The 26,592-nt window shown below is 46.0% G+C and overlaps 1 protein-coding gene across 9 annotated transcripts in view; it reads right to left on the reverse strand.

Moving 5' to 3' along the window:
* map7 (microtubule associated protein 7) overlaps window positions 1-26,592 on the reverse strand; it is a 117,452-nt gene that overhangs the window by 43,599 nt on the left and 47,261 nt on the right. For all 9 annotated transcript variants that reach the window (XM_033020969.1, XM_033020964.1, XM_033020961.1 and 6 more), the window contains exons 2-3: window positions 3,997-4,086; window positions 896-970 (exon numbers count right to left, since the gene is read on the reverse strand). In XM_033020969.1, the coding sequence (XP_032876860.1) occupies window positions 896-970; window positions 3,997-4,086 (165 nt within the window). The remainder of the gene's footprint in view (window positions 1-895; window positions 971-3,996; window positions 4,087-26,592) is intronic.

Genomic DNA, 26,592 nt, shown 5'->3' on the forward strand with positions numbered 1-26,592 from the left:
GGCAATTTTATGTTGGAAGATATCTCACGGCCAGTCCACGGAAACGAATTAATCTAACACAATGTTGTTACCCTGAGAATTATTGAAATTGACATTGCAAATATGGATGGAACAATATTTTTTAACCACTTGGGATTGCTGTCTTCTCTCGTGATGCGAAGATCCAAAGGTTCCATTGCAAAGAAAAGTAACACTTGTTCTAGGGACCCAGGCCAACATTTCTTTCAAACCTTAAAAAAAAAAATGGGTACCACATTGCCTTTTGAGGAAGCCTGCTGTGTAAATGAACTGCCATCTTTCTTAATATACCAATAGCGACTAATAGCATTTCTGTGTCTGGTAAATTTCCCCTTTGTGCCTTTAACAAAGTGAGCTGTGATATCCAGATACTGAAAGATTCCGTGAAATCTTAATAACGATACGACCAACTTCGCTGGCATTGAAAAGTAACTTGTTTCATATGTGGTCGTATTCTTTCAGCTCTCAGTTTCTGTTTTTTCCCCCCCCTAAAGATTTTTTTCAATTCAATCTCTCCTTTCCTCTGTACTGGATTTGACACCGAATTCATTATGATATTTCTTTCTAATTTTAATATGATTTGGTTAATAAACACAGCTGCTTGCCCTATTCATACAGGCCAAATATGTTCTGTAGAGGGCACCATAGTATTTATATAACATGCACAATAACTTACTGTGTAATAAAGCTCATGGAAATTAGCTGGCCAAGGTCAGGATTAAAGAACAGTAAGTCCTGTTTGTCAGGCTTTAGAGGAAAATCTGGCTCAGTATTGCTAACCAATTTTAAGTAAACATTTCTACAAATACTATTTACATACCAATAATTCTCTTCTGGGAAAATATTTGTTTGGAAGAACATAAGTGCATGTTCTTACCTAGCTGCTTTTGTCTTTCCTCCCTGCGTTCCTTGGCAAGCCTTTGCTTGTCATCAACACGAAGAACGGGATGATCTATAAAACAAGCAAGATTTTAAAATTCCAGAAGCATTACTTTCGTAAGCTTATCCTCTTTGTTCAAGAGTTTTTAAATAAATTTATACTATGGCAGGTCACAACAGCATGGATCTTGCTGAGTTTTGCCAGCAGATCCATATTGCTTCCTAGCTATACTCAGTCAGCCTCAGAGACTAATGCCAATGCAGGAACCTGCCAAGATTTGAGCACTTGCATTGAGCTATTTGCTCTTGGATCCTGTGCCAGGATCTGCAATCTGATTCACGTGAATAGAGATTGTAAGACTGCACAGAGGGCAATGAATTAGGCTAGTTACATTTTGAAATTGTTTGTGTCTTGTGCATCTCCCGTTTTAAAGATTTAAAAAAATTGTTTGAATAGTTCAACTGCTAAGTGGGGCATTGAGAAATACTGTGAAGCCAACCACTTTAATAGCTGACTAAATTGGGAGTGACTGGGTCGAATGGGCTTGTATTTGCTGGAATTTAGAGGATGAGAAGGGGATCTTATAGAAACATATAAAATTCATAGAAGATTGGACAGGGTAGATGCAGGAAAAATGTTCCCGATGTTGGGAGAGTCCAGAACCAGGGGTCACAGTTTAAGAATAAGGGGTAGGCCATTTAGGACTGAGATGGGGAAACACGTTTTCACCCAGAGAGTTGTGAATCTGTGGAATTCTCTGCCACAGAAGGCAGTGTAGGCCAATTCACTGGATGTTTTCAAGAGAGAGTTAGATTTAGCTTTCAGGGCTAAGGGAATCAAGGGATAAGGGGATAAAGCCAGAACTGGGTACTGATTTTGGATGATCAGCCATGATCCATGGCCCAAAAGGCCGAATGGCCTACTCCTGCACCTGTTTTCTATGATGCTTCACAGACTGTCAATAGCAACCAGTTGAATTTTTTGGGTGATGCTTGTTCTGAAGTCAACTCAACATGTTTAAGGTTCTGGCATTAATCAGGTCCGTGACTAGCAGTGAGATTTGCATTCCTGATACAGAGAAGATAAGCTTGGGATAAAATGAGTAGAGGCAGGCAACAGGTGCCAATCAACAAAATTCAGGCCAATAATCACTCCTCTCAAGAGTATCTAATACATTGAGAGCAGCACAGTGGCACAGCTAGTAGAGTGTAAACCCTCACAGGGTTTAATCCTGACCTCTGATACTGTCTGTGCAGAGTTTGCACGTTCTCCCTGTGACTGCGTGGGTTTACTCCACTTGCTATGGTTTCCTCCCACATCCCAAAGATGTGGAGGTTTGTAGGGTAATTTGCCTCTAAATTGCTCCTTGTGTATAAGGAGTGGATGAGAAAGTAAATTAAATTGAAATTAAAAGTGAAAACAAAAAGAAAAAGACAAGCGGCTGTTGTCTGGCTGCCGTGTGCACAGCGCCTTCACCGGAACAAATGAACAAACAAACAAACACAGACTTATCCCCTAGGCAGAGGATTCTAAACTAGAGTGCCCTCCCCCCCCGCTCCTCCCTGTTCTCCCACCGTCCCTCACGGCGATCCCCCCACACCTGGTGCCCATTGTTCCTCATGGCAGTCCCCCCACTGAAATTTCAGCATCCATCATAAAAATCTCCATGATAAATCTAGTTTCCAGTATTAATCCACAAGTGTCACCTTTCATTCTATTCAATCCAACAGCAACATTTTTTTATCATATCATCTTGATGCTGCATAATCTGTTATATTGTTAATTCCTCAGTTATATGGATCTTCAGCACAGGGCCGCAAAAAGAAAAAAAATTGTATTTAAATTATTTTTCTCAAATTCTCCCAGTCTACTTCTTTCCTGCGATAAAATTGTGACCCTCTTTAGAAGTAATCAATCAGCTCTGCTGTTACGTTGTGTATATTTCAAGCATTTGCCAACCCTCTTGTCCTCAGTTAAAAAAAAAATTGCTCAATTGCTTTTCCAAATTCAGTAATTGTCATTAGCTATCTGGTTCACAGCAAGAAATCTGCTGGTTTTCAGCCACTCTGGTTCAAGCACAGCTTCTGACCCATAGCGGTAAAATTGCTAGCGAGAGCATTCAAGATTTTTTTTTTTTTTTTTTAAAGTTAGGTACAGACGATAAGCATCAACTTAGCTAACAAAATCCACATCTCCCATAAAGTAACAAACTAATTTACAAAACAACTTAATATTAACAAAAATAGAAATGCTAAAAACATGTAGAAGGCCAGACAGGACCTGCAGAAAGAAAAACGGAATTAACATTCTGTTAACAGGAATGATTGGGTTAACATATGATGAGCGTTTGACGGCACTGGGCCTGTGCTTGCTGGAGTTTAGAAGGATGAGGGAGGGTCCTCATTGAAACATCGAATAGTGAAAGGCCTGGATAGAATGGATATGGAGAGTATGTTTCCACTAGTGGGAGAGTTGAGGACCAGAGGTCCATAACCCCGGTATAAAAGAATGTATCTTTAGAAAGGAGACGAGGAGGAATTTCTTAAGTCAGAGGGTGGTGGATCTGTAATATTAATTGCCACAAAAGGAAGTGGAGGTCAAGTCACCTGAATTTTTTTACGGCGGAGATTGACAGATTCTTGATTACTATGGGTATCAGGATTATGGGGGAAAAGGCAGGAGAATGTGATTGAGAGGGAAAGATAGATCAGCCATGATTGAATGGCAGAGTAGACTTGATGGGCCAAATGGCCTAATTCTGATCCTATAACATGAATTTATGAACTATGATAGGAAATCCTTCATCAGAACTGGGGAAGAGGATTAAATGTGTGTTTTTAGATACAGAGTAGGCAGTAGGGAGGGCAAGACAAAGCAAAATAGGTAAAAAAACAAGTTAATGGAGCAGTGATGTACATCTTTATTATTTGTTATTAATGCTGACTGGTTAGAGATACAAAACAATTTTTAATATCTATTTTTAATTTCTATGTTTGATAGAAAGTAGCTTATGAAATCTGAAAAATAACACTTGGAAATCAACTTTACATTTAAGATTTAAAATCACAAATGGTGTTTGGCAAAGAAAAGTCACACACCTTGTTTAGGTCCAGAGTTCACACTTTGCCCAAATGTAGAAGTCAGGTGACTGCTTTTTTTGTCCTCCCCTTTCACTTGTGCCTCCAAAGCTAGAGTGTGAAACAAAGAAACAAAATTAAACAAGGTTAACATTGCTTGTTGAGAGAATTTTAGCCCAATAAATCAGCATTAGCCAGAAAGGCAGGACAATCTGCGTAATGCAATACATTAAGGGATGAAAGATATATAGCAAGTGATTGTTAGGCTGACATTTGCTTCCTAGCAACCACTTGAATGTGGTACACACAATCTTCCCAAGAGAATGTTCTATACTTACCAGACGACCATGATATAAAAGAATTTGCATATGAAAATGGCCACCCAATGCCTCAACACAACTTTTGCACAGGTTAATCTTAATCTTTTTAGACACTGAAGATTTCTGGTTTAATCTTGTCCAATCATTGGGAAGATGAAATCAGCACACACCCACAGCTACGAGGTCAGATAGAACTGGAATCAGGCACCAAAACAGGCATAAAATTATCATTTTCAAAACCATCCCACCACTGCAAATATACAGCTTTTAAAAATCCTATCGATTTTCTACTTTGATACCGTAGAGCAGGAAAGATTAGTCACACATGCAACACCGGACCGGTAGAAAATGTCTACGTACGAGCACATCACTTTATTCTCACTTACATATAGATCTTCAGCAAAAATCCCAGCACTTACTGTCTAGCATATTCATTAATGCCCAGTTTAGGTTTCATGAGGTCCACTCAACCACACCAAAATTCTGAATTCTAGAGGTGATGCAAAAGAGGTTGTTCATGACACCGAGGCAACATTTGACCAAGTATTACATCACATGGAAAAACTGATCCAATAGACAAAAGTGAAAACAACTTTGTAGTTGGATTCATGCATCTGCATGCTCTGCATTCAATACGGTCATCCCCACCAAGCTCACCACCAAACTATCGCCGATATGCGATTGGATCCTGAACTTTCTGACGGAGCGACCGCAGGCAGTGAGACTGGGCCTGCACCTGTCCTCCACTATCACCCTGATCACCGGCACACCACAGGGCTGTGTACTAAGCCCCATGCTCTACTCCCTCTTCACTCACGACTGTGTTCCTGCATTCGACACCAACACCATCGTGAAGTTTGCAGACGACACAACAGTGATTGGGCTGATCACCGACGGTGATGAAACAAAATACAGAGCGGAGGTGCAGAACCTGGCGGACTGGTGCGTACGTAACAACTTGTCACTAAACACCTCTAAGACCAAGGAGCTGATTATTGACTTCAGGAGGTCTCATAATGGATAATACGCCCCAATCTCCAGCTACAGGGAAAGTGTGGAGAGAGTGTCCAGCTTTAAGTTTCTGGTCACTAACATTTCAGAGGACCTCACATGGTCCACCAACACCAACGTTGCTGGTCAAGAAGGCACAGCAACGACTGTTCTTCCTGAGGACATTAAAAAAGACTGGTCTGCCCCAACAGCTGCTGACAACCTTCTACCGCTGCACCAGAGAGCATATTAACGTATGGCATCTCTGTGTGGTATCTCAGCTGCAAGAGGGGGAGAGGAGAGCTCTTCAGCCCGTCGTCCACAGAGCGCAGAGGATTATTGGGACACAGCTACCAGCCTTGGAGGGCATCTACCACACACGGTGCCTCAGGAAGGCCGTCAGCATCCATAAAGACTCCTCACACCCTTGTAATGGACTGTTCGAACTATTTCCCTCCGGCAGACGTTGTATTGTATTGTATTGTATTCAAATTTATTGTCATTGTCTCAGTTAGAGACAACGAAATGAATTTCCCTTACAGGCAGTATCATAAAAATAAAAATAAATAAATAATAATAAATAATAAAACATTTAAAAAATAAAATAGAATTAAAAAAAAAGCACAAACACTGAAAGTCCACGACACAACATAACACAGTGGCACCAAGGTGAGGAAGGCACCATAGTCCAGCCAGCCTCCCCTCCGTTCTTCCCAGATGTTCACTCGTGGTCGAGGCCTTCCTAGCCCGATGTTCAGGCCCTCACGCCGGGCTGATGGAACGCCGACGCCGAACCCCGACGGTGAACATCCTCCTCCTCAGCGGCCCGGACCTCCTGATCAGCCGTCTCCCACAGCCCCCGAGTCCGCAGCCCCCGAGTCCGCAGCGGCCGAGCCGGGCAGAGTCGCAGGACCCCGCGCTGTCCATCAGCGCCGCCCGCGTTGGGAGCTCCGCAAACCGCAGATCCATGATGTCGGTGCGGCAGGTCCAGCACTCCGGGCTCCAGACGGCGATCCCCGGTAAGGCATCGCCAGCCTCGCGATGTTACAGCGCTGTCCCGCCGCTGCTGGAGCTCTGGTCGATCCTGGCAAGAAAGTCCGCGCCAAACCAGTAGGTAGGCCGCTGGGGGGGGGGGGGGGGGGGGGGGGGGGGGGGGGGGCGAGGACGCGACTCGAATAATAGTCGCGTCTTCACCAGGAAGCGGCTGAAGGACGGTATCCCCCGCACCGTGCCCTCTTCCCCCACATCAAAACACAAAAAAACCACACAAAAACACACTTTTACATAGCTAAATAAACAAAAAAACAAAAAGATACCGGGCTGTAGGTGGAGGCTGCTGGCACCAGCGCCACCGGAAGTACAACGTTACAAGGCCTTCTACGCCCGAACCTCCAGACTCAGAAACAGCTTCATTCCCAGAGCTATAGCGGCTCTGACCCGGCCCTGCTGAGTGCCCCCCATCCCACCTGGACTGTCTCCCTCAGATGGTCATGTCGCACAGTTTATTTATTTTTTATTTTTTTGACATCGGTTGGAAGCTGCATACCAAATCTCGTTGCACTGATGTGCAATGACAAGAAAAGATATTATTATTATTATTATTATTATTATTATGAGAAGATAATTGTGATTGATGGAGGTCAATCATCCCAGCCCCAGAATGTAACTGTTGGAGTTCCTCAAAGCAGTATCCATCAGCCAACCATCATCTGATTCTTCTATTAACACACTTCAATCAGAAGGTCAGATTGAGGTAAGAGTGGGGGGGGGGGGGGCAGCAGAATGTTAGCTTCATGTTCAATTTCATTTAAATCCTCAGCAAATTAAGTAATGGGCCAAAGGCTTGTCCCTAGACTGTACTATTCTGATGCTGTTCTGCTCTATGTTCCAAGGCCTGCCCAGGACAAAACCCAGACATTGTTCAAATGTTAGGTACACAAAAATGCTGGAGAAACTCAGCGGGTGCAGCAGCATCTATGGAGCGAAGGAAATAGGTAACGTTTCGGGCCGAAACCCTTCTTCAGACTGATGTTCAAATTGTTCAAATGTTGGCTGTTTAGAGGCAAGTAACATTCATATAACAAAATGCTTTGCAATGCCCATCTCCAACAAGAGAGAGGCCATCACCAAGCTTGACCTTTAATGACTTTGCCATCATGGCATTTCCCTACCATTAACATCCTGAGGGTCACTATTCACCAGAAACTCAAACCGGGCCAGCCACATAAATAGCAAATACACACAAAATGGTGAAGTAACTCAGCAGGTCAGGCAGCATCTCTGGAGAAAAGGAATATGTTGCGCTTTGGGTTGAAACACTCCTTCAGACTATTCCTATTCTCCAACGATGATACATGACCTACTGAGTTAATCCAGCATTTTGTGCCCATCTTCAGTGTAAACCAACATCTGCAGTTCTTTCTGACATATAGCTGGTCAGTGGCTGGATATCCTGCAATAAGTGAATCATCTCTCTTGAAACACCAAGGCCTTATTACCAACTACAAAGTACAAGTCAAGAGCATGATGAAATACTCTACCTGGAAGAGTACAGCTCCAAACCACACAAGAACATCAACTGTCCAGGATAAATGGCCAGCTCGAATGGCCCTGCATACACCACCCATTCATTCTCTTCATCATGTACCATACAAGATGCACTGCAATTATTTGCTCAGGCCACTCCATCTTTTATCCTCTGCTTTCAGATAGCTTGCATCCTAAATCCTATTTTGACCTGCTCGAAACACAGGACCTTTTATCTTTTCTACTCTGATTTCTGAAGTAAGCTTCTCCGATCTTGAAAGGGAAAAGATTTTCAAACACGCCATACCTTTTTTCAGTGCATTATTTTCACTTTGTGTTGGGCTGACATAAATAAATACATTTACAAGTAAATGTATCCAATTATTTTTACGAGTTCAGAAAGTATTTATTCCCCACTTCCAGTACAAAATCTGTAAACCCTGCACGTCATGGTTCTTCTTGTACAAATCCAAGTTTTGTTAATAATTTGATAATGGTTTTTCTCCTCTATCAATCTCTCAGACAGTGATTCTTGAACTCTCAATAGCTTTTTCTTTACTTCTCTGGAACCAGAGGATGGTGTCTCAAATGGGTCATTTATTCAGGACTGCAATGAGAAGCAATTTCTTCAGCCAGAGATGACTGAATCTTTGAAATTCTCCATCAGCATACTCAAGAATCGAGGGATATGGTCAATGGAGGAAAGTGGAGGTGAAGTCAAAGATCAGCCATGTTCTGAATGAATGGCAAAGCGTCGACAAAAAGGACCGATCAGCTTACTTGAAGGGCTGTGTCTATTTCTCCATGTTCGCACCAAATTAAAAAAAGTTGAACTACACACAAAATACTCTTCCATCATTAGCTTTTCAACCAGATGGAGTCAGCAGCAGTTTATCACCATGACGTTGCCCTCAGATATTCTTCAATCCTATTCACCCCTCCTACATTCTTCTTGTAACTTTAGGTTTAGAGGGATATAAAACCAAACACAGGCAAGTGACTAACATAGATGGGGCATCTTAGTAAATTTCAGTGCTGTATGACTCCGTAACACTCTGGTCAAATTGCATAGGGGAACAAAAAGCTAATTGGCAAAAAGCCACAGAGGAACAATTTGCAATTAAATTACAACTGGAGCGCCAAGTCAAGGTAGCTAGGGCCATGACAACATGGAGTGTTTAAAATGAAGACTTAAAAGGTCAGAATCAGAGCAGAGGAATCAAACATCTAAAAAGCTGGTGGATATCGGGAGTTTGCTCGGCAGTCGAGGTCACGACCCGTGATCCGTACTGTTGCCACGCAACGCCTTCTGGAGTACAGCAGTGAACGTCAGGTAAGCACTTATTATGGCTGCTAGTACAGCAGGGGCCTGTCTTCTGTACCAGCATCCAGGCTCCACGCTAACTGGTTCCACACTCGCAGAGCACTGGCCGACGTCGGGGGAGAAAGGAAAATCACCTGGTGCGTGGGTCGGGGTCCGGGGGGGGGGGGGGGGGGGGGGGGGTGTGAATCACCCCCACATGGTGGTGGGGTTGTGAATCACCCTGGTGTGAGGGTCGGCGTCCCAGGGGATGAATCACCCCGTGTGGTGGTGGGGGTCGAGGGGGTGAATCACCCTGTGTGTGGGTCGGGGTCCTGGGGTCGTGAATCACTCTGGTGTGGTGGTCGGGGTCCCAGGGGGTGAATCATCTCAGTATGCGAGTCGGGGTCCGGGGGTCGTGAATCACCCTGGTGTGTGGGTCGGGGTCCCAGGGGGTGAATCACTCCCAGTGGTGGTGGGGTCGGGATATGGTGCCGGTGCAGGGTGGTTAGTGACTGGGTGGGCAGAGGGACCAGACTGTCCCCAATGCTCTTGTAGCTGACGGGGACGTTGCCGTGTGTCCACTGCACGGAGCCGCGGCCCCGCTCCACCCTGCCCCGTGTGTGTGCGCTGCCGACTCACAGCCTGTTAAGTACTGTCGCACAGGGGGAGATAGGGCGGAGGGCAGCCGTGGCCGGACAGCGCTGACCCCAGGACTAGAGTGGGGGCTGTCCCGAGGGAGCTGCTCCTTCGGCCGCTTACACTTTGGTGCTCGGGCTCAGTTACCCTCCGGGCGGTCGTGGCCCGGGACTTGCCATCAATCTGCCGGCACGCTGCTCTTTCGCAAGTCAGTGAGCAGCAGTGAATTTGGTGGTTTCCTCTCACGGTTACCCCTATTTCCACAATTTTTTACAGCACAAAAATATACAATTTTGGCGGATATTTAACAGGTAAGAACGTACGTGTTTCGTGTGTTACTAATGTATGCCGGAAGCTGCCTTGTACTCCAGAAGTATTGAGTTACTCCGTGCGTCACGCCCTTTGACCTGATGACCTTACGTGCAACCTCCCTATAGACAGGGCAGAGCAGTCACAAGGTACAAACACATTTCGAAAAAAATTAATTGGCTGCAAAACAGTGTAGGACAAGTAATTAAAATTATAACATAAAGTCAAGACATTTCGAAGTGAAAAGGCAATGATTAAGCCTGTCAATGTTGTAGTTAAGCACAGGAACAATAGATAAGAATTTTGGGCTACTTATTCAATGACAAGTTCAGATTCCAATCTGGCAGCTAGGGAATTAAACGGGGTTATCTCAGTAACGAAAGCTATACAACTGCTAGATGATCCAAGGTAGACACAAAATGCTGGAGTTACTCAGAGGGGGAGGGAGCATCTCTGGAGAGAAGGAATGGGCGATGTTTCGGGTCCAGACCCTTCCTCAGAATGATGTCGGGGAAGGACAAAGATAGAATGTAGGCGGAGACAAAAGACTAGTGGGAGAACTGGGAAGGGGTAGGAGACGGAGAGAGAGGGAAAGCAAGGGCTATTTGAAGTTTGAGAACCACTGGGGTGTAAACGACCCAAGCAAAATATGAGGTGCTGTTCCTCAAATTTGCGCTGGGCCTCACTCTGACAATGGAGGAGGCTGAGGACAGAAAGGTCAGATTGGAAATCTGACCTTAGGAGGTTGGACAGGCTAGATGCAGGAAGATTGCTCCCGATAAAAACATAGAAAATAGGTGCAGGAGCCTGCACCGCCATTCAATATGATCATGGCTGATGTTGGGGAAGTCCAGGACAAGGAGTCACAGTTTATGGATAATGGGGAAATCCTTTAGGACCGAGATGAGAAAAACATTTTTCACGCAGAGAGTGGTGAATCTCTGGAACTCTATGCCACAGAAGGTAGTTGAGGCCAGTTCATTGGCTATATTTAAGAGGGAGTTAGATGTGGCCCTTGTGGCTAAAGGGATCAGGGGGTATGGAGAGAAGGCAGGTACAGGATACTGAGTTGGATGATCAGCCATGATCATATTGAATGGCGGTGCAGGCTCGAAGGGCCGAATGGCCTACTCCTGCACCTATTTTCTATGTCTATGAAATGGGAGGGGGAGTTGGTGCTGAGCCACCGGGAAATCAGGTTGGGTAAGGCGGACTGACCAGAGGTGTTCAGCGAAACACTCGCCAAGCCTGCGCTTGGTCTCGCCGATGTAGAGAAGTTGAACACCTGGAACAGCGGATACAGTAGATGAGGTTGGAGGAGGTGCAAGTGAACCTCTGCCTCACATGGAAAGACTGTTTGGGTCCTTGGATTGAGTCGAGGGGGGAGGTAAAGGAACAGGTGTTGCATCTCCTGCAGTTGCAGGGGAAAGTACCCGGCGTGGAGGGCGTGGAGGGGGTGGTTTGGGTGGGAAGGGACGAGTTGCCCAGGGCGTTTCGGAGGGAACGGTCTCTGCGGAAAGCAGAAAGGGGTGGAGATGGGAAGATGTGGCCAGTAGTGGGATCCTGTTGGAAGTGGCGAAAATGTTGGAGGATTATATGCTATACTAGACTAAGTGGGACCCATTGGGTCCCAGCATCACACGGGAGGGCTGGTCACCAAGGCAATATTCCACCTCTCCACCAATTCCAATATTGCTCAACAGTGGGGCTTTCTGTTGCGCTAGTATGGGTGTTGTGGGCCGAAGGTACTGGTTTCCAGAGGGCTAGTATAGACATTGTGGGCTGAATGGATTCTTGGGCTGGCAGCCACCTACTGCAACGATTCTAAAAGCCAAGCCAAGGCAAACAGTTTGGCTGCAGACAGCCGCCAACCAAAATTCATTTTGTGAGCACAAACTTGTTAAAAAAGGCGAGGCCAACAATTGGGCTGCAGACAGCCGACAACCAAAATTCATTTTGTGAACACAAACTTGTCAAAAAAGGCGAGGCAAACAATTGGGCTGCAGCCACCCAACAACCAAAATTCATTTTGTTAACACAAACTTGTTAAAAAAAAGGCGAAGCAAACAATTAGGCTGCAGACAGCCGACAACCAAAATTCATTTTGTGAACACAAACTTGTCATAAAGGCGAGGCAAACAATTGGGCTGCAGACAGCTGACACCCAACATTCATTTTGTGAACACAAACCTGTTAAAAAAGGGCGAGGCAAACAATTGGGCTGCAGACAGCCGACAACCAAAATTCATTTTGTGAGCACAAACTTGTTAAAAAAGGCGAGGCGAACAATTGGGCTGCAGACAGCCGACAACCAAAATTCATTTTGTGAACGCAAACTTGTTTGTGAACGCAAACTTGTCAAAAAGGCGAGGAGAGGGGGGGAGAGGGGGGGAAAGAGGAGAGGAGAGGGGGGGAAAGAGGAGAGGAGAGGAGAGGAGAGGAGGGCGAGGAGAGGAGAGGAGAGGAAGGAGAGGGGGGAGAGAGAGGGCGGGAGCGGAGGGGAGAGGAGCGGCGAGGCGAGGAGAGGAGAGGAGAGCGGAGGAGAGGAGAGGGGAGGAGAGGAGAGGAGAGGAGGGGAGAGGAGGGGAGAGGAGGGGAGAGGAGAGGGAAGAGTAGAGGGGAGAGGAGGGGAGAGTGAGGGGAGCGGATGCGGAGAGGAGGGAGGGCGAGGAGAGGGAGGCGAGGTGAGGGAGAGGCATAGGAGGATGGGGAGAGAGGAGCGGAGGAGTGGAGAGAGGAGAGGAGGGGGGGATGCGAGGAGAGGAGGGGGGAGAGAGGAGCGGAAGGGGTGGAGAGAGGAGAGGAGGGGGGGAGGAGGAGAGGAGGCGGGGGGAGAGGAGGAGAGGAGGGGGGGATGCAGAGTCCGGAGGAGTGGAAAGGAGGGGGCGGAGAGAGAGGAAAGGAGGGGGGGAGAGAGGAAAGGAGGGGGGGAGAGAGGAAAGGAGGGGGGGAGAGAGGAAAAGGAGGGGGGGGAGAGAGGAAGGAGCGGGGGGGGAGAGAGAGAAAGGAGGGGGGGGGAGAGAGGAAAGGAGGGGGCGGAGAGGGAGAGGAGGGAAGGGGGCGGGGGAGAGGGAGGAAGGGGGGGACGAGGGAAGGGGGGGGCGGAAGAGAGGGAAGGGGGGAGAGGGGAAGGGGGAGGGAGAGGAAGGGGGGGGGGAGAGGAAGGGGGGGGGGAGAGAAGAGAGGAAGGGGGGGGGGGGAGAGGAAGGGGGGGGGGGAGAGAGGAAGGGGGGGGGAGGAGAGAGAAGGAGGGGGGGGGAAGAGAGGAAGGGGGGGCGGAAAGAGAGGAAGAGGGGGGGGGATGGGAGGGGAAGGGGGAGGGGAGAAGGGGGGGCGGGAGGCGGAAGGGGACGGGAGGAGGAAGGGGGGGGGAGGGAGGGGGGGGGGAGGGAAGGAGAAGGGGGGGGGGAGCGGAAGGGGGGGAGGGGAGGGGAAAGAGGAAGGGGGGGAGGGAGAGGAAGGGGGGGAGGAGGAAGGGGGGGAGGAAGGGGGGGGGAGGAAGGGGGGGGGAGGAAGGGGGGGGGAGGAAGGGAAGGGGGGAGGAAGGGGGGGGGGAGGAAGGGGGGGGAAGGAAGGGGGGGAGAGAAGGGGGGGGGAGGAAGGGGGGGAGGAAGGGGGGGGAGGAGGGCGGGGGGAGAGACGAGGAAGGGGGGAGGGAGAGAGGAGGGGGGAGAGAGGAGGGGGGAGAGAGAGAGGAGGGGGGGAGAGAAGGAGGGGGGAAACGAGGAGGGGGGAGAGAGGAGGGGGGAGAGAGGAGGGCGGAGAGAGGGGGGGGAGAGAGGAGGGGGAGGGGGCAGAGAGGGAGGCGAGGGGGGGGGAAGAGGAGGGAGGGGGGGAAGAGGAGGAGGGGGAGAAGAGGAGGGAGGGGGGGGAAGAGGAGGGAGGGGGAGGGGGAGACGGAGGGAGGGGGGGGAAGAGGAGGGAGGGGGGGAGAGAGGAGGAGGGGGGGGAAGAGGAGGGGGGGGGAGAGGAGGAGGGGGAGGGGAAGAGGAGGCGGAGGGGGGGAAGAGGAGGGAGGGGGGGGGGAAGAGGAGGAGAGAGGGGGAAGAGGAGGAAGGGGGGGAAGAGGGGGAAGGGGGGGAAGAGGAGGAAGGGGGGAAGAGGAGGAAGGGGGGGAAGAGGAGGAAGGGGGGGGGGAAGAGGAGGAAGGGGGGGGGAGAGGAGGAAGGGGGGGAAGAGGAGGAAGGGGGGGAGGAGGAGGAAGGGGGGGGGGAGAGGAGGAAGGGGGGGAAAGAGGAGGGAGGGGGGAGAAGAGGAGTGAGGGGGGAGAAGAGGAGGGAGGAGGGAGGGGGGAGAAGAGGAGGGGGGAGAAGAGAAGGGGGGGAGAGGAGGGGGGGAGGGAGGGGGGGAGGGAGGGGGGGAGGGAGGGGGGGGGGGAGAGGAGGGGGAGAGAGGAGGGGGAGAGAGGAGGAGAGAGAGAGAGAGAGAGAGAGAGGGTGCCTTTTTACTTCAACCCAAACAACCATTTGCAGGCAGTGCTTTTTTCCTCAAACTAACCATATTTTCATTTTCAAACCACATTATGGGTACTCACAGCTGTGGAGACATTTGTTCAGTGTTATTCAGAGCTCTGATTGAGGCACACCACTTGCAGAGACTGATTGAGGCACACCACTTGCAGAGACTGATTGAGGCACACCACTTCCTGGTTTTATAGTCCCTGCCCCTCCCTCCAGCAGGGGCAGCAGAGAGAATGGGGAATTTTGTAAAAACATTAATATATTTGTAATTTTTCATCGACGGGAAAAATCCTCGGCACACATGCGGCGGAGGGGGGCTCTGAGCGAGGTGGCCAAAAATGACGGCCGTAGGTGGCGGCGTTCTCTCGGAAATCGCAGCACAGAAGGCCAAAAGCGGTCAAGAACAGAGATTTAGTAATATAGATGTGACCACTGATGGCGTGGAAGGCAAGGACCCTTATCCTCACCTTCCACCCCAACAGCCCACTTGTCCTCACCTTCCACCCCATCAGCCCCCTTGTCCTCACCTTCCACCCTATCAGCCGTCGTATACAGCATCCTCTTAAATTCTTAAATTTATCCTCAGTTCAGGTGAAATTAAAGATCGACAAAAAATGGTTCCTACACCTTAGCAAGCACTTCCTGCAAACAAATAAATCAACGGTCTCCTCCCAAATATAGAAATTAAACCTGAACACATGAGATTTGTTTAAATAAAATATTTAGAAAGGATTTACTCCTATTCTGAGCATTTATCCTGCTTTTCTCTTATACCAATGAACAATAAGCCAGTGATCCTTTTGAACAATTAAATTCATTTTATTGAAAAATGTCGGCGCCAGATTCCAGCATTTATTAAAATAATTTGCTGCACAGGGATCTGCTGACGTGTCACAATGTTTACTGAAGCCCAGTGTTTTCTGCTTAGTTCCACTCCTATGTGACCGAAATAACTTGTCAGGCGATGTACTGTTGCATATTTTAGCTGCATGCAAATAGATTACTGGTTTAGCTAGAAATGCAGTTCACATGACTGTGTGCTCGCAAAGACAACTGTTAGGTATATCCTGGACATTCACTAAACCTTCCCCGCATGTTTGTGCAGCCTAGTTAACCATTTTAGAAGCGCAATGCTGAAAAGTACAAAGACAAAAATTGACTATTCCTTTAAAGTATCCAACTTTTATTTTTGTTTTAATGGTTCAAGTACAAGGTGCAGTTGTGTAATGCACATTTCTGCTGCAGGAATAAAGAAACCAATACATGGATAGTAACAAGACCATTCAGCCTGCTGTGTGCATGCCAGCCGTATGCAACAGCAACACTATCATTCGGTCGTCTCCTCCATAGCCTTGCAAGCTGTTTCCATTGTCAGACTCATTTAGCTCTCTTTTGAATGACACAGATGCATCAGCCCCAACTGTAACTGGCAGCAAATTCCACAACGCAACTACTGATACTCCACAGGTCTTTTATCACTTTCGATCATTTACATCTATCTTCTATGCTTTGTTCGTGATCCTTCTGCTCCCTTCTGAGAACAATTTCACTCCACCTACTAGGACTATTCCATTCATAATTGCAAATACCTCTATCAGATTCCCTCACAATATCCTTTTATACCCCACCCCCCAGGACAACACCTACAGTTTCCTCATACTATTCATGTACTGAATATCCCACACAATTTCTGTAAATCTAAGGACCTCATCTTTCCAAATAATAATTCAATTGTGGTTCAATCAATTGTGGCTGGTTGTTCACAGAATTATTTTAAAATCCCACCTTCCATCACTAAACCCATAACCCCAGAAGAACACTGCCTCTCCCACTCATTGAAACAAAATGTTTCACGAAAGATAAATATATTTTCTCGCCTCCTCTTAAATTCTATCAATTTCTTCAAATTCACGTCCCTCATTTTTTAAAATCTGCTTTACTCTAACACGCATTTAAAATTGAGAGGCCTAGATAAGCTTTACCTTTGCAACAGGTTGAAAAGTTTATCAAAAACCCGAAACGTCCAACAATCCTTTCCCTCGCACAGATGCTATACACCTTGCCGAGTTACTCCAGCAGATTATTTGTTGCTCCAGGTTTGGACCTTTGCTATCTGTGGTGCCTTTAGCTGATCCAGTCTTGCTCATAGCTACCAGTGTTCAGTCCAGACAACATCCTCAAATTTTCTCTGTGCTCTCTCCAGCATTATCACATCTTTCATGTTAATGTGGTGACCTGAACTGTATGCAGTCCTCTATCTGTGGTCTAACTAACTATGTGTGTATAGGAAGGTACTGCAGATGCTGGTTTACACCGAAGAGAGACACAAAATGCTGGAGTAACTCAGTGGAACAGGCAGCATCTGTGGATAGAAGGGATGGGTGACGTTTCAGGTCGAGACCCTTCTTCAGAATGGAGAAAGTCTGAAGAAGTCTCAACCCAAAACGTCACACATACCTTCTATCCAGAGATGCTACCTGTTATCCAGCATTTTGTGTCTATTAACAACGTGTGCAGTTCTAGTATAATCCCTCTCCTCACAAATTCTATGGTTTACCTAAAAAAAGGAAAGCATCCCCTATGTCTTTTTGACAGTGTCCTCCTACCTTTAAGCATGTGGACATGCACTCTGTAGTACTCATAGCCTTGTTGCTCTTCTCTGGATTGAATCCCATTTTCTACCCACTGACCATATCTTATAGTATAGTATAGTATATCTTTATTGTCATTTTCCTGAGTACTCACATACCCAGAGGAAACAAAAAAACGTTGCTCAACCAGTGTCCATTCAGTGTGCAGTAAAAAATAAATAGAAATAAAAATACATATATCATGAACAAATTAAACACTCTACTCTCTACTAAACATCAACAGGCGTTCCGATCGGCAGCGGCACGACAGTGGCTCTGCTGCAGTGTGTCCAGGTTGGTGGTTGGTGCGCGATACTTTGGCAGGGGGCAAAGTCCTTTATCAGTCTTATAGCCTGCGGGAAGAAGCTGAGGAGCATCCTGCTGGTTTTGCAGCTAATGCTCCTGTACCTCTTCCCAGATGGCAGGATGGAGAATATGTGATGCGATGGGTGGTAGGGGTCTTTGATGATGGAGATGGCTCTGCTGATACATCTCTTCCTGTATATGTCCAGCAGGAAAGGGAGTGGAGCACCAATAATCCTGCTGGCGGTCTTCACAATCCTGTCTAGTTGGTGCCGTTCGTACGCCTTGCAGCTCCCGAACCAGGAAGTGATGCCGTAGGTTAATGTGCTCTCGTTTGTCCCCTATAAAAAGTTCGTAGATGTGTAGTGGGGAGACCTGCTTTCCGTAGTCTTCGGAGAGGGTGTAGTCGCTGCTGGGATCTCTTGACCAGTGCTGTGGTGTTGGTCGTGGACGTCAGGTCATCTGACAGGTGGAGTCCTAGGAACTTCATGCTGCTGACCCTTTCCACATCAGCTCCATCGATGTACAGAGGTGTATGGTGTTGTTTTCCCGCCCTCCTGAAGTCAACCACCATCCCCTTAGTTTTTCCCACGTTGAGAATGAGGGTGTGGGATTTGCACCATCCTGTGAGCAGCTCCACCTCCATTCTTCCATACCACCTTCTTGTTTTTAAAGCTTTCCTTCTCACTGTCAATAACAGGGCCACTTTTAAATCATCTGCAAACATTTATCATATCCCCTACATTCATATCTAAATTATTCATGTTGCAAAAAGCCAAGGACTGAGTACAGAGCCCATTTGATATACACACTGTAATGGCCTTCGTCACAAAAAAACATGCATCAACCATTGCCCTTGCTTTTCATAGTTTGTCAGCTTTGAATTGCTACATTCTTTGGGATTCCTTGCAATTTCATATTTTTTTTAATATAGACCGTCTTGCAAGTGCAAACCTTATTTAAAAACCACACTAACATCCATGCTGAAAAAGCCAAATTAACTGCCTTCTTCCTCATTACGTCCGAAAGATTGTTAATTACGTTAGTCCGATATGAACTTCCCCGAACAAATTTACACTGGGTGCTCATGATTAATTTACATCTTTCTAAATGAACGTTTTCACAATCCCTTAGGATGGATTCCAATCATTTGCCCACCATGTAAAACTGGCTTCCAATTACTGAATTTATTCTTCAGACTTTACTTTTGAGATACAGCACTGAAACAGGCCCTTTGGCCCACCGAGTCTGTGCTGACTGGCGATCACCCTGTGCAAATGATCCTATACACCAGGGATAATTTACAATTTGACCGAAGCCTATTAACCTACGTCTTTGGTGTTGGGGGGGGAAATCGGAGCACTCGGAGAAAACCCACATGGTTACAGGGAGAACGTACAAACTGCATACAGACAGCATCCCTAGTCAGGACCAAACCCAATCCAGACTATGGGTCCTGGCACTGTAAGGCAGCAACTCTACCGCTGTGCCACTGTGTTATCTAGCAATGCACAAATATATCAATCCTTCAATTTTCTAGCATCAATCCCGCAGTCATGAAGGATCAGAAAACAATTAATTCCTTGCCAATTTTTTCCATTCCATTTTAAAAGCCAGAGATAGTTCATATAGATGCCAATTGATTCGCTTTCAAAGATCCATTCAAGCAGCCTTTCCTACTGTGTTCATCGCATCTAATATTTAATGTATTCCTTAAGTACAAAGTTGGCATCAGTAACAATTAGGGATGGACAACAATGCCAGCATTTCTGGAGAAAAGGAATAGGTGACGTTTCGGGTTGAGACCCTTCTTCAGACTGAAGAAGGGTCTCGACCCGAAACGTCACCTATTCCTTTTCTCCAGAGATGCTGTCTGACCCACTCAGTTACTCCAGTTTTTTGTGTCTATCTTCGGGTTTAATCCAGCATCTGCAGTTCCTTCCTACGCAACAATGCCAGCAATAACTACATTGCATAAATAGTTTTTAAAAATTCATTTGATCCAATCAGCATATTTTTGATTCCTTTCTCTTTCATGTAGACATTCAACTTTTCTGTTAGCATTAACTACTTCAAGTAGCAGAAAATTTAGCTTTTAACCATGCTGGATAAGGTAGTCTTCATTTAATGATATAATTATGTGTAAGCTATTACATTTTTGGGAATCCAAACTAGGGCAGGACCTTCATAGTGAACAATGGGGCCTTGGGAAGTGTTGTACTTCCATAGGGGTTTAGAAGTACATAGTTCACTGAAAGTAGCATCACAGGTAGATCAGATGGTGAAGGTGGCTTTTGGCACATTGACCTCATCACTTGGGGATTGCTTGAAGTATTGTGTTCAGTTTTAGTCAGCCTGCTATAGGAAATATGCCATTAGGCTGGAAAGGATGCAGAGAAGATTTATGACGATGTTGCCAAGACTCAAGGGCCTGAGTTATAGGGAGAGGTTGTGTAGGCTAGGACCTTATAACCTTGGAGTGCAGGAGGGTGAGGGGTGATCTTATAGGGCTGTTAAATATCATGAGGAGAATAAAAAGGGTGAATGCACAGTCATTTCCCAGGGTTGGGGAAACCAAGAACCAGGAACAGGTAGAGGTGAGAGGGAAGAGATTTGATAGGAACCCGAGGGACAACTTTTTCCTCACAGAGGGTGCTGGATGTGCCAGAGGAAGTAATTGAATAATAACAGTTAAAAGACAGGTACGTGGATAGGAAAGTTCTGAGAGATATGGGCCAAATGCAGGCAACTGAAGCCAGGGAAAGCAGTGGGGCCTGATGACACCAGCCCAAGGCTACTGAAGACTTGCTCTTCAGAGCTGTGTGGTATTCTAACACACCTGTTCAACCTGAGCTTGCGTCTACAGAGGGTTCCAAGGCTGTGGAAAACATCTTGCCTGGTACCTGTCCCAAAGAAGACCCATCCCACTCTCCACAATGACTACAGACCAGTAGCGCTCACTTCACATATAATGAAGACATTTGAGAGACTTGTCCTTTCCTACATCAGGACTAGTGTGTCAAATCAAATGGATCCTTTACAGTTTGCATATCAGCCCAACATCAGTGTCGATGCTGCCCTCATTTACATGCTGCAGAGGGTGTACACACATTTGGACACTACTGATGCATCTGTAAGGATTACATTTTTTGACTTCTCAAGCGCCTTCAACACAATTCAGCCCCGACTGCTAGGGGAGAAGATGGAGAAGATGAAAGTGGATCCATCACTGGTACTGTGGTGTTTGGATTACCTTTCCCTCAGACCACAGTACGTGCGCCTACAGAACAGTGTCTCGGGCACCATCTTGAGCAGCACAGGGGCTCCACAAGGAACTGTGCTGGCCCCGTTCCTGTTTACCATCTACACAGCGGATCTCCAATATAACACCAACAGCTGCTTTTGCAGAAGTTTTCGGATGATACAGCTGTGTCGGCCTCATTAAAGGGGGCAATGAGGAGGAGTACAGAGACATAATAAGTAACTTTGTGGAGTGGAGTGCACACAATAACCTCCATCTTAACACCAAAAAAACCAAGGAGATAGTTGTGGACTTCAGGAGGGGGAGGAGGAGGACTCAAGCAACACCAATCACCATTAAGGGCACTGAGGTGGAGGTGGTCGCTAACCACAGGTACCTTGGGGTGCAGCTTGACAGTGAGCTGAACTGGAAGTGTCATATGGAGGCGGTGTACAGGAAGGGACAAAGCCGACTGTATTTTTTAAGGAGGCTGAGGTCATTTAACATCTGCCAACCCCTACTGTGCAGTGTCTACCATTCAGTGGTGGCCAGTGCTCTGTTTTTTGCTGTGGCCTGTTGGGGAGATGGCGCCCGCATAGCGGACAAAAACAGACTGGACAAGCTAATCAGGAAGGCCGGCTCAGTGGTCGGGGCTGAGCAACGAACGGTCCAGCAGGTGGCAGAGGCCAGAACTCTGAACAAACTGGGTTCAATAATGACCAACCCCATCACCCACTCCATGCCCTGAAGGTGATCAAGAGCAGCATCTTCAGTCAGAGGCTGATTGCACCAATGTGCAAAACTGAGAGACATAGGAAGTCCTGTTTACCAGCTGCTATAAGGTTATATAATGCGCATAAATAACTGCACTTTTTTTAAATTAATTGTATTTTAACTTGTATTTTAACTTGTATTTTAACTTGTTAAGTATGGAAGCCATTTGAGGAAATGTGTAGTGTTATGTCTGTCTTGAAGCTGTCGTGGCACTGTAATTTCCTGTAAAGGATTATTAAAGGTATAATCTAATCTAATCTAACTGGAACTAGTTTAGATGGGTCATTGTGGTCAGCATGGATGTTTTGGGCCTGTTTCTGTGCTGTATGCCTCTATGATTCTAGTGATAGTCATGAACCCAAAATACAAATTCCCCAAATCTCTTGGTGCACGTGTTTTTGAAATTTTAATTACAATTGATTGAAAGGAAGGACACGGCAATTGGGAAATATGTCAAAATGTGAGCAATTTAATTGGCCAACTGATCCAATCATTGCTAGAAATTGCCTCAGTTATATAGATATTGTGCAATGAATGACTACAAAAATTGATTCAATTTCACTTCCCTTTTTGAGACAGTTACAATTTATAGAATGTAAAACTACATCTCCTGCGCTGTCACTCCACATTAGACTCATGGATAGACTTCACCGTGGGGAAGTGGGGGTTGGGGAGGCATATTATGCCACAAACAATTCATCAGACTGCACATTGCAAAATTCGCCCCACAGCATTTTTTTTTTTTTGTTAGATGAAGTTCTTTGAATGCTACAACTGCCCTTTCTCTTCCCATGCCTCTCCATGTAAAACAAGTCTTGCTCTATATAAAAATACAATGAGTACGACATTTCATGATTTCCTCAAACATTTTACAACCAAAGTACTTTTGCAGTGTAAATCATTATATTGTTGTAATTATCGCTTCCTCCCATGCAATATAAAGATGACAGCTGGATGTTGGATATGACATTAATGGGGCGGTGATATTTGGCAGCACCAGGGGAATGAATGACCAATGGGAAAAGAAGGTGAATGATTCAAGATGAAAGAGGTCAGCTCCCAGCCTCCAGTAGCTGAAATATTTCAATCAACAGCCTGCTTAATAAAAATGTCTATTACTCAACCAAGGTATTAATATTTTCATCTAGGCATACATTTTAGACACTTTTTGGATAAGCTATTCTAATCTTGCATTAATTTATAAAAATTCAACAATGAATTTTCATCCTAACACTCGCACATTTTTTTGCGATTGCCAACGACATCATTCATCTTTCCAGTGTCCAAAATAGGGTGCAATTTTATAATGCTATTAATTTATGTAATCGAGTAATGTAATACAAGAATAAAGTTTCAGGTTTGTAGCTAAAACTTAGGTTTGGACTAGATATTTTTGCCTGAAAGGCATTGACAACATGAAAGCAGCTTACGTGCAACCTTGAGTCTTATATAATTTTGGATGTTATGTGCCTATCCCACTTTGCCTGTCACAGTCGTAGCAAGTAGCCGAAAAAAAAGCGGCGACAGGAGCCCCCCTACGACAAGATACGACAACCTACCACCTAGGTCGACGTCAAGCTAAGGCAACTACCAACAACTGGAGACCCATTAGGGACGTCCACCTACGACCCACACAGACGACAACCTACGACAACCGACTACAACCTACCGTCCACCCGCGATCAAGCTACGACCTGTCGGCGACAACTGAAGACATTCAGTCGCCGGTTGACGTAGGTAGTCGCCAATGGAATTCACCGAAGTCAGCACCCGGCAGACAACCAACGTCACCTGGCGTCAACCTACGACAGGATAAGACAAGCGGCGATTCAATTCCCAGTGGCGACAGAAAAACGTTTTGCAACACTTTAAGCGACTTGAGGAGACTAATCACGACCCTACAGGTGTCACCCCGCGACCATGTGGCGGATAGCTTAGTCACCTAAAAAATCGCCTAAGCGGGACGGGGCTTGAGAAAGCTCTAGATACTTAACTTCTGATAATATAAGTAACCACTTGTAACTCAAGTTGATACTATTTTATAACAAATCCCACATTTCATAGGAATTTGATAGATTGGTTAAAATTACAACATTTCAAATTAAATTACATTTGTATCAATTTCTAAATACAAGCTGGTCTAATTTTAATCTTTTGTTAGCAAATTTAATTTATTTGGCACATATAAGTTGCTATTATGGATATAAAAAACCCCCCAATGATTATGTATCAATCCATCGCGCCTATTGGAACATAGACATAGAAACATAGAAAATAGGTGCAAGAGTAGGCCATTCGGCCCTTCGATCCTGCACCGCCATTCGATATGATCATGGTTGATCATCCAACTCAGTATCCCGTACCTGCCTTCTCTCCATACCCCCTGATCCCTTTAGCCACAAGGGCCACATCTAACTCCCTCTTAAATATAGCCAATGAACTGGCCTCAACTACCTTCTGTGGCAGAGAATTCCACAGATTCACCAGTCTCTGTGTAAAAAATGATTTTCTCATCTCGGTCCTAAAAAACTACCCTCTTATCCTTAAACTGTGACCCCTAGTTCTGGACTTCCCCAACATCGGGAACAATCTTCCAACATCTAGCCTGTCCAACCCCTTAAGAATTTTGTAAGTTTCTATAAGATCCCCCTCAATCTTCTAAATTCTAGCGAGTACAAGCCGAGTCTATCCAGTCTTTCTTCATATGAAAGTCCTGCCATCACAGGAATCAGCTTGGTGAACCTTCTCTGTACTCCCTCTATGGCGAAGAATGTCTTTCCTCAGATTAGAGACCCGAAAACTACTGCAATGACAATGCCTTCACTTCGGAAACACAGTGATCTCTTAATTTCTCATACACAAACCTGCCTGGAAAACACAAAATTCCATGTCTGCTGACAAGACTTAGCTCAACCTCATCACCTCATTCAAACCCCTCTATCGTCTCTGATTTTTCATGTTAGTTGCTGCGATATGGATGAGCAGAATTCAACTAATCAGTCGCTGTAATGTTCACAGGTATTGCTTCTTAAAATTGACCATCAAATGCTACTGAACTTTTCATTTAATAGCCTTTAAACTTGACCATATACAAAACTTGGCTATCCAATCCCAATTTAACCATTGACTGCGATTAACAAGCTTCATTGGCTTCTAAGACAGCACTTCAATTTAAAAATCTCTCACCAAATGGTGCCAGCACGACAACCTGGTTCTCAATATCAGTAAAACAATAGAACTGTTTGTGGACTTGGAAGAGGAAGGTTGAGGACCCACACATAACATGTGCTTATATGCTGATTATGTGTCTGTGTGTGTGGTGTGTGTGTGTGTGGTGTGTGTGTGTGTGGTGGTGTGTGTGTGAGCGCGCGCACGCGCACACGCACACGCACACGCATATAAAGTGTTGTAGGCTAATTAAAGTTCAGGTTTTGTATGAGTTGAGTTTAATAGTTGATGGCTGTGGAGAAGTAGTATTCCTGAACTGGTTTATGTCAATGGGGACGGAGAGAGTCAAATTCCTGGGCGCGCATATTTCGACGATCTTTCTTGGACCCAGCATACTGATGCCAATTTATAAAGAAAGCACATCCAGCACCTCTACTTCCTGAGACTATTGCCAGAGATTCGGTATGTCAAAGAGGATTTATCTTGAACTTTCTACAGGTGCACAGTAGAGACCCATTTGACCTGGTTGCATCATGGCCTGGTTCGGCAACTTGAACGTCCAGGAAGCGGAACAGACTGCAAAAAAGTTGTGAACACTACCCAGTCCTCACCTGCTCTGACTCCCCACCACGAAAGGATTATATCGGAGAGTCACTGTTCAAAAGGCAGCCAACTCATCAGAGACCCACACTATCCTGGCCACACACTATCTCACCACTGCCAACGGGGGGAAGGCAGAAGAAGAAGGTACAGGAGCCTGGAAATGTAATGTGAGGTTCAGGAACAGATCTTCCTACAGGCATCAGGCTATTAAAGACTACACCCTCATAAGCTCTACTGTCAGAGCTAGGGAGGGGGAGAAGAAAGTTGACCTGGTCAGGCAGAATCCATTTATGTTTCTGGCATCTTCTCCTGGTTGAGTGGTTATAGGATTGGTGAAGAGTCAAGAATGTTTTATTGTCATATGTCCCAGATAGAATAATGAAATTCTTACTTTCTGCAGCACAACACAATGTGTAATCATAATAAATAACATGATAAACAGGAGACAGAAAAAAAAGGTTCAGTGTGTCTCCCGTTTATCATGTTATTTATTATGATTACATATTCTGTGAGTAGATGTGGTTTGAGAGGTGCACATGAATCTCGGTCTCACTTGGAAAGCTTGTTGGGAGTCCTTGAATGGAGGTGGGGAACAGGTGCTGCATCACTGCAGCTGCAAAGAAAGTGCCTGGACGGGAAGAGATGAGCATTTTACGCAGAGAGGTCTCGGTGGAAAATGGAAAGGGGCAGGGATGGGAAAGATGTGACTGGTGGTGGGATTGCATTGAAGGAAGGAAATATCAAAAATGTAGGTGTTGGAAGCAAGGCTCATGGGATGAAAGGCAAGGACCAGGGAAACTCTAACCTTGTTCTGTCTGGGAAAGAGGGAGTAAGAGCTGAATGCGGGAAACAGAGGAGCCGCAGATGAGAGTTCCAGCCACAACAAGAGGGGGGGAACCGCACGTAGGAGGAAAGAGGACTTCTTGGATGTCCTTGCGTGGAAAGCTTACCTTGAACGCACATTCAGTGAAAACTGGAAACAGAGTAGGAGGCCACTCTTGCAAGAGGCAGGTGAGAAGAGGTGTAGTCAGGATAGCTACGGGAGACATGGGTTTGTAGTTTATGTCAGTGGATAGTTTAGGACTGGAAGATTTTGTGTAGGTTGGATGTTAATGCTATTAATTCCATCAAGTCCATTAGTATATTAGTTAACATTGAAGACATTTAAATCATTAGCATCAAAGTCTAGTAAAAGAAAAGCATTTAAAAATATCCAGAACTATTGGAGCAAAATGAAATGGACATGTTTAGCTTAAAAAGTAAAGATGCTGAGTTTTGGGTATATGTGCCCATCATATGTGGCAATCTCATGGCAATAGAAAATGCAACGCCACGCAGGTTTTGTTGAAAACTT

This window comes from Amblyraja radiata, chromosome 5, assembly GCF_010909765.2.
Source record: "Amblyraja radiata isolate CabotCenter1 chromosome 5, sAmbRad1.1.pri, whole genome shotgun sequence".
NCBI classification, from domain to species: Eukaryota; Metazoa; Chordata; class Chondrichthyes; order Rajiformes; family Rajidae; genus Amblyraja; species Amblyraja radiata.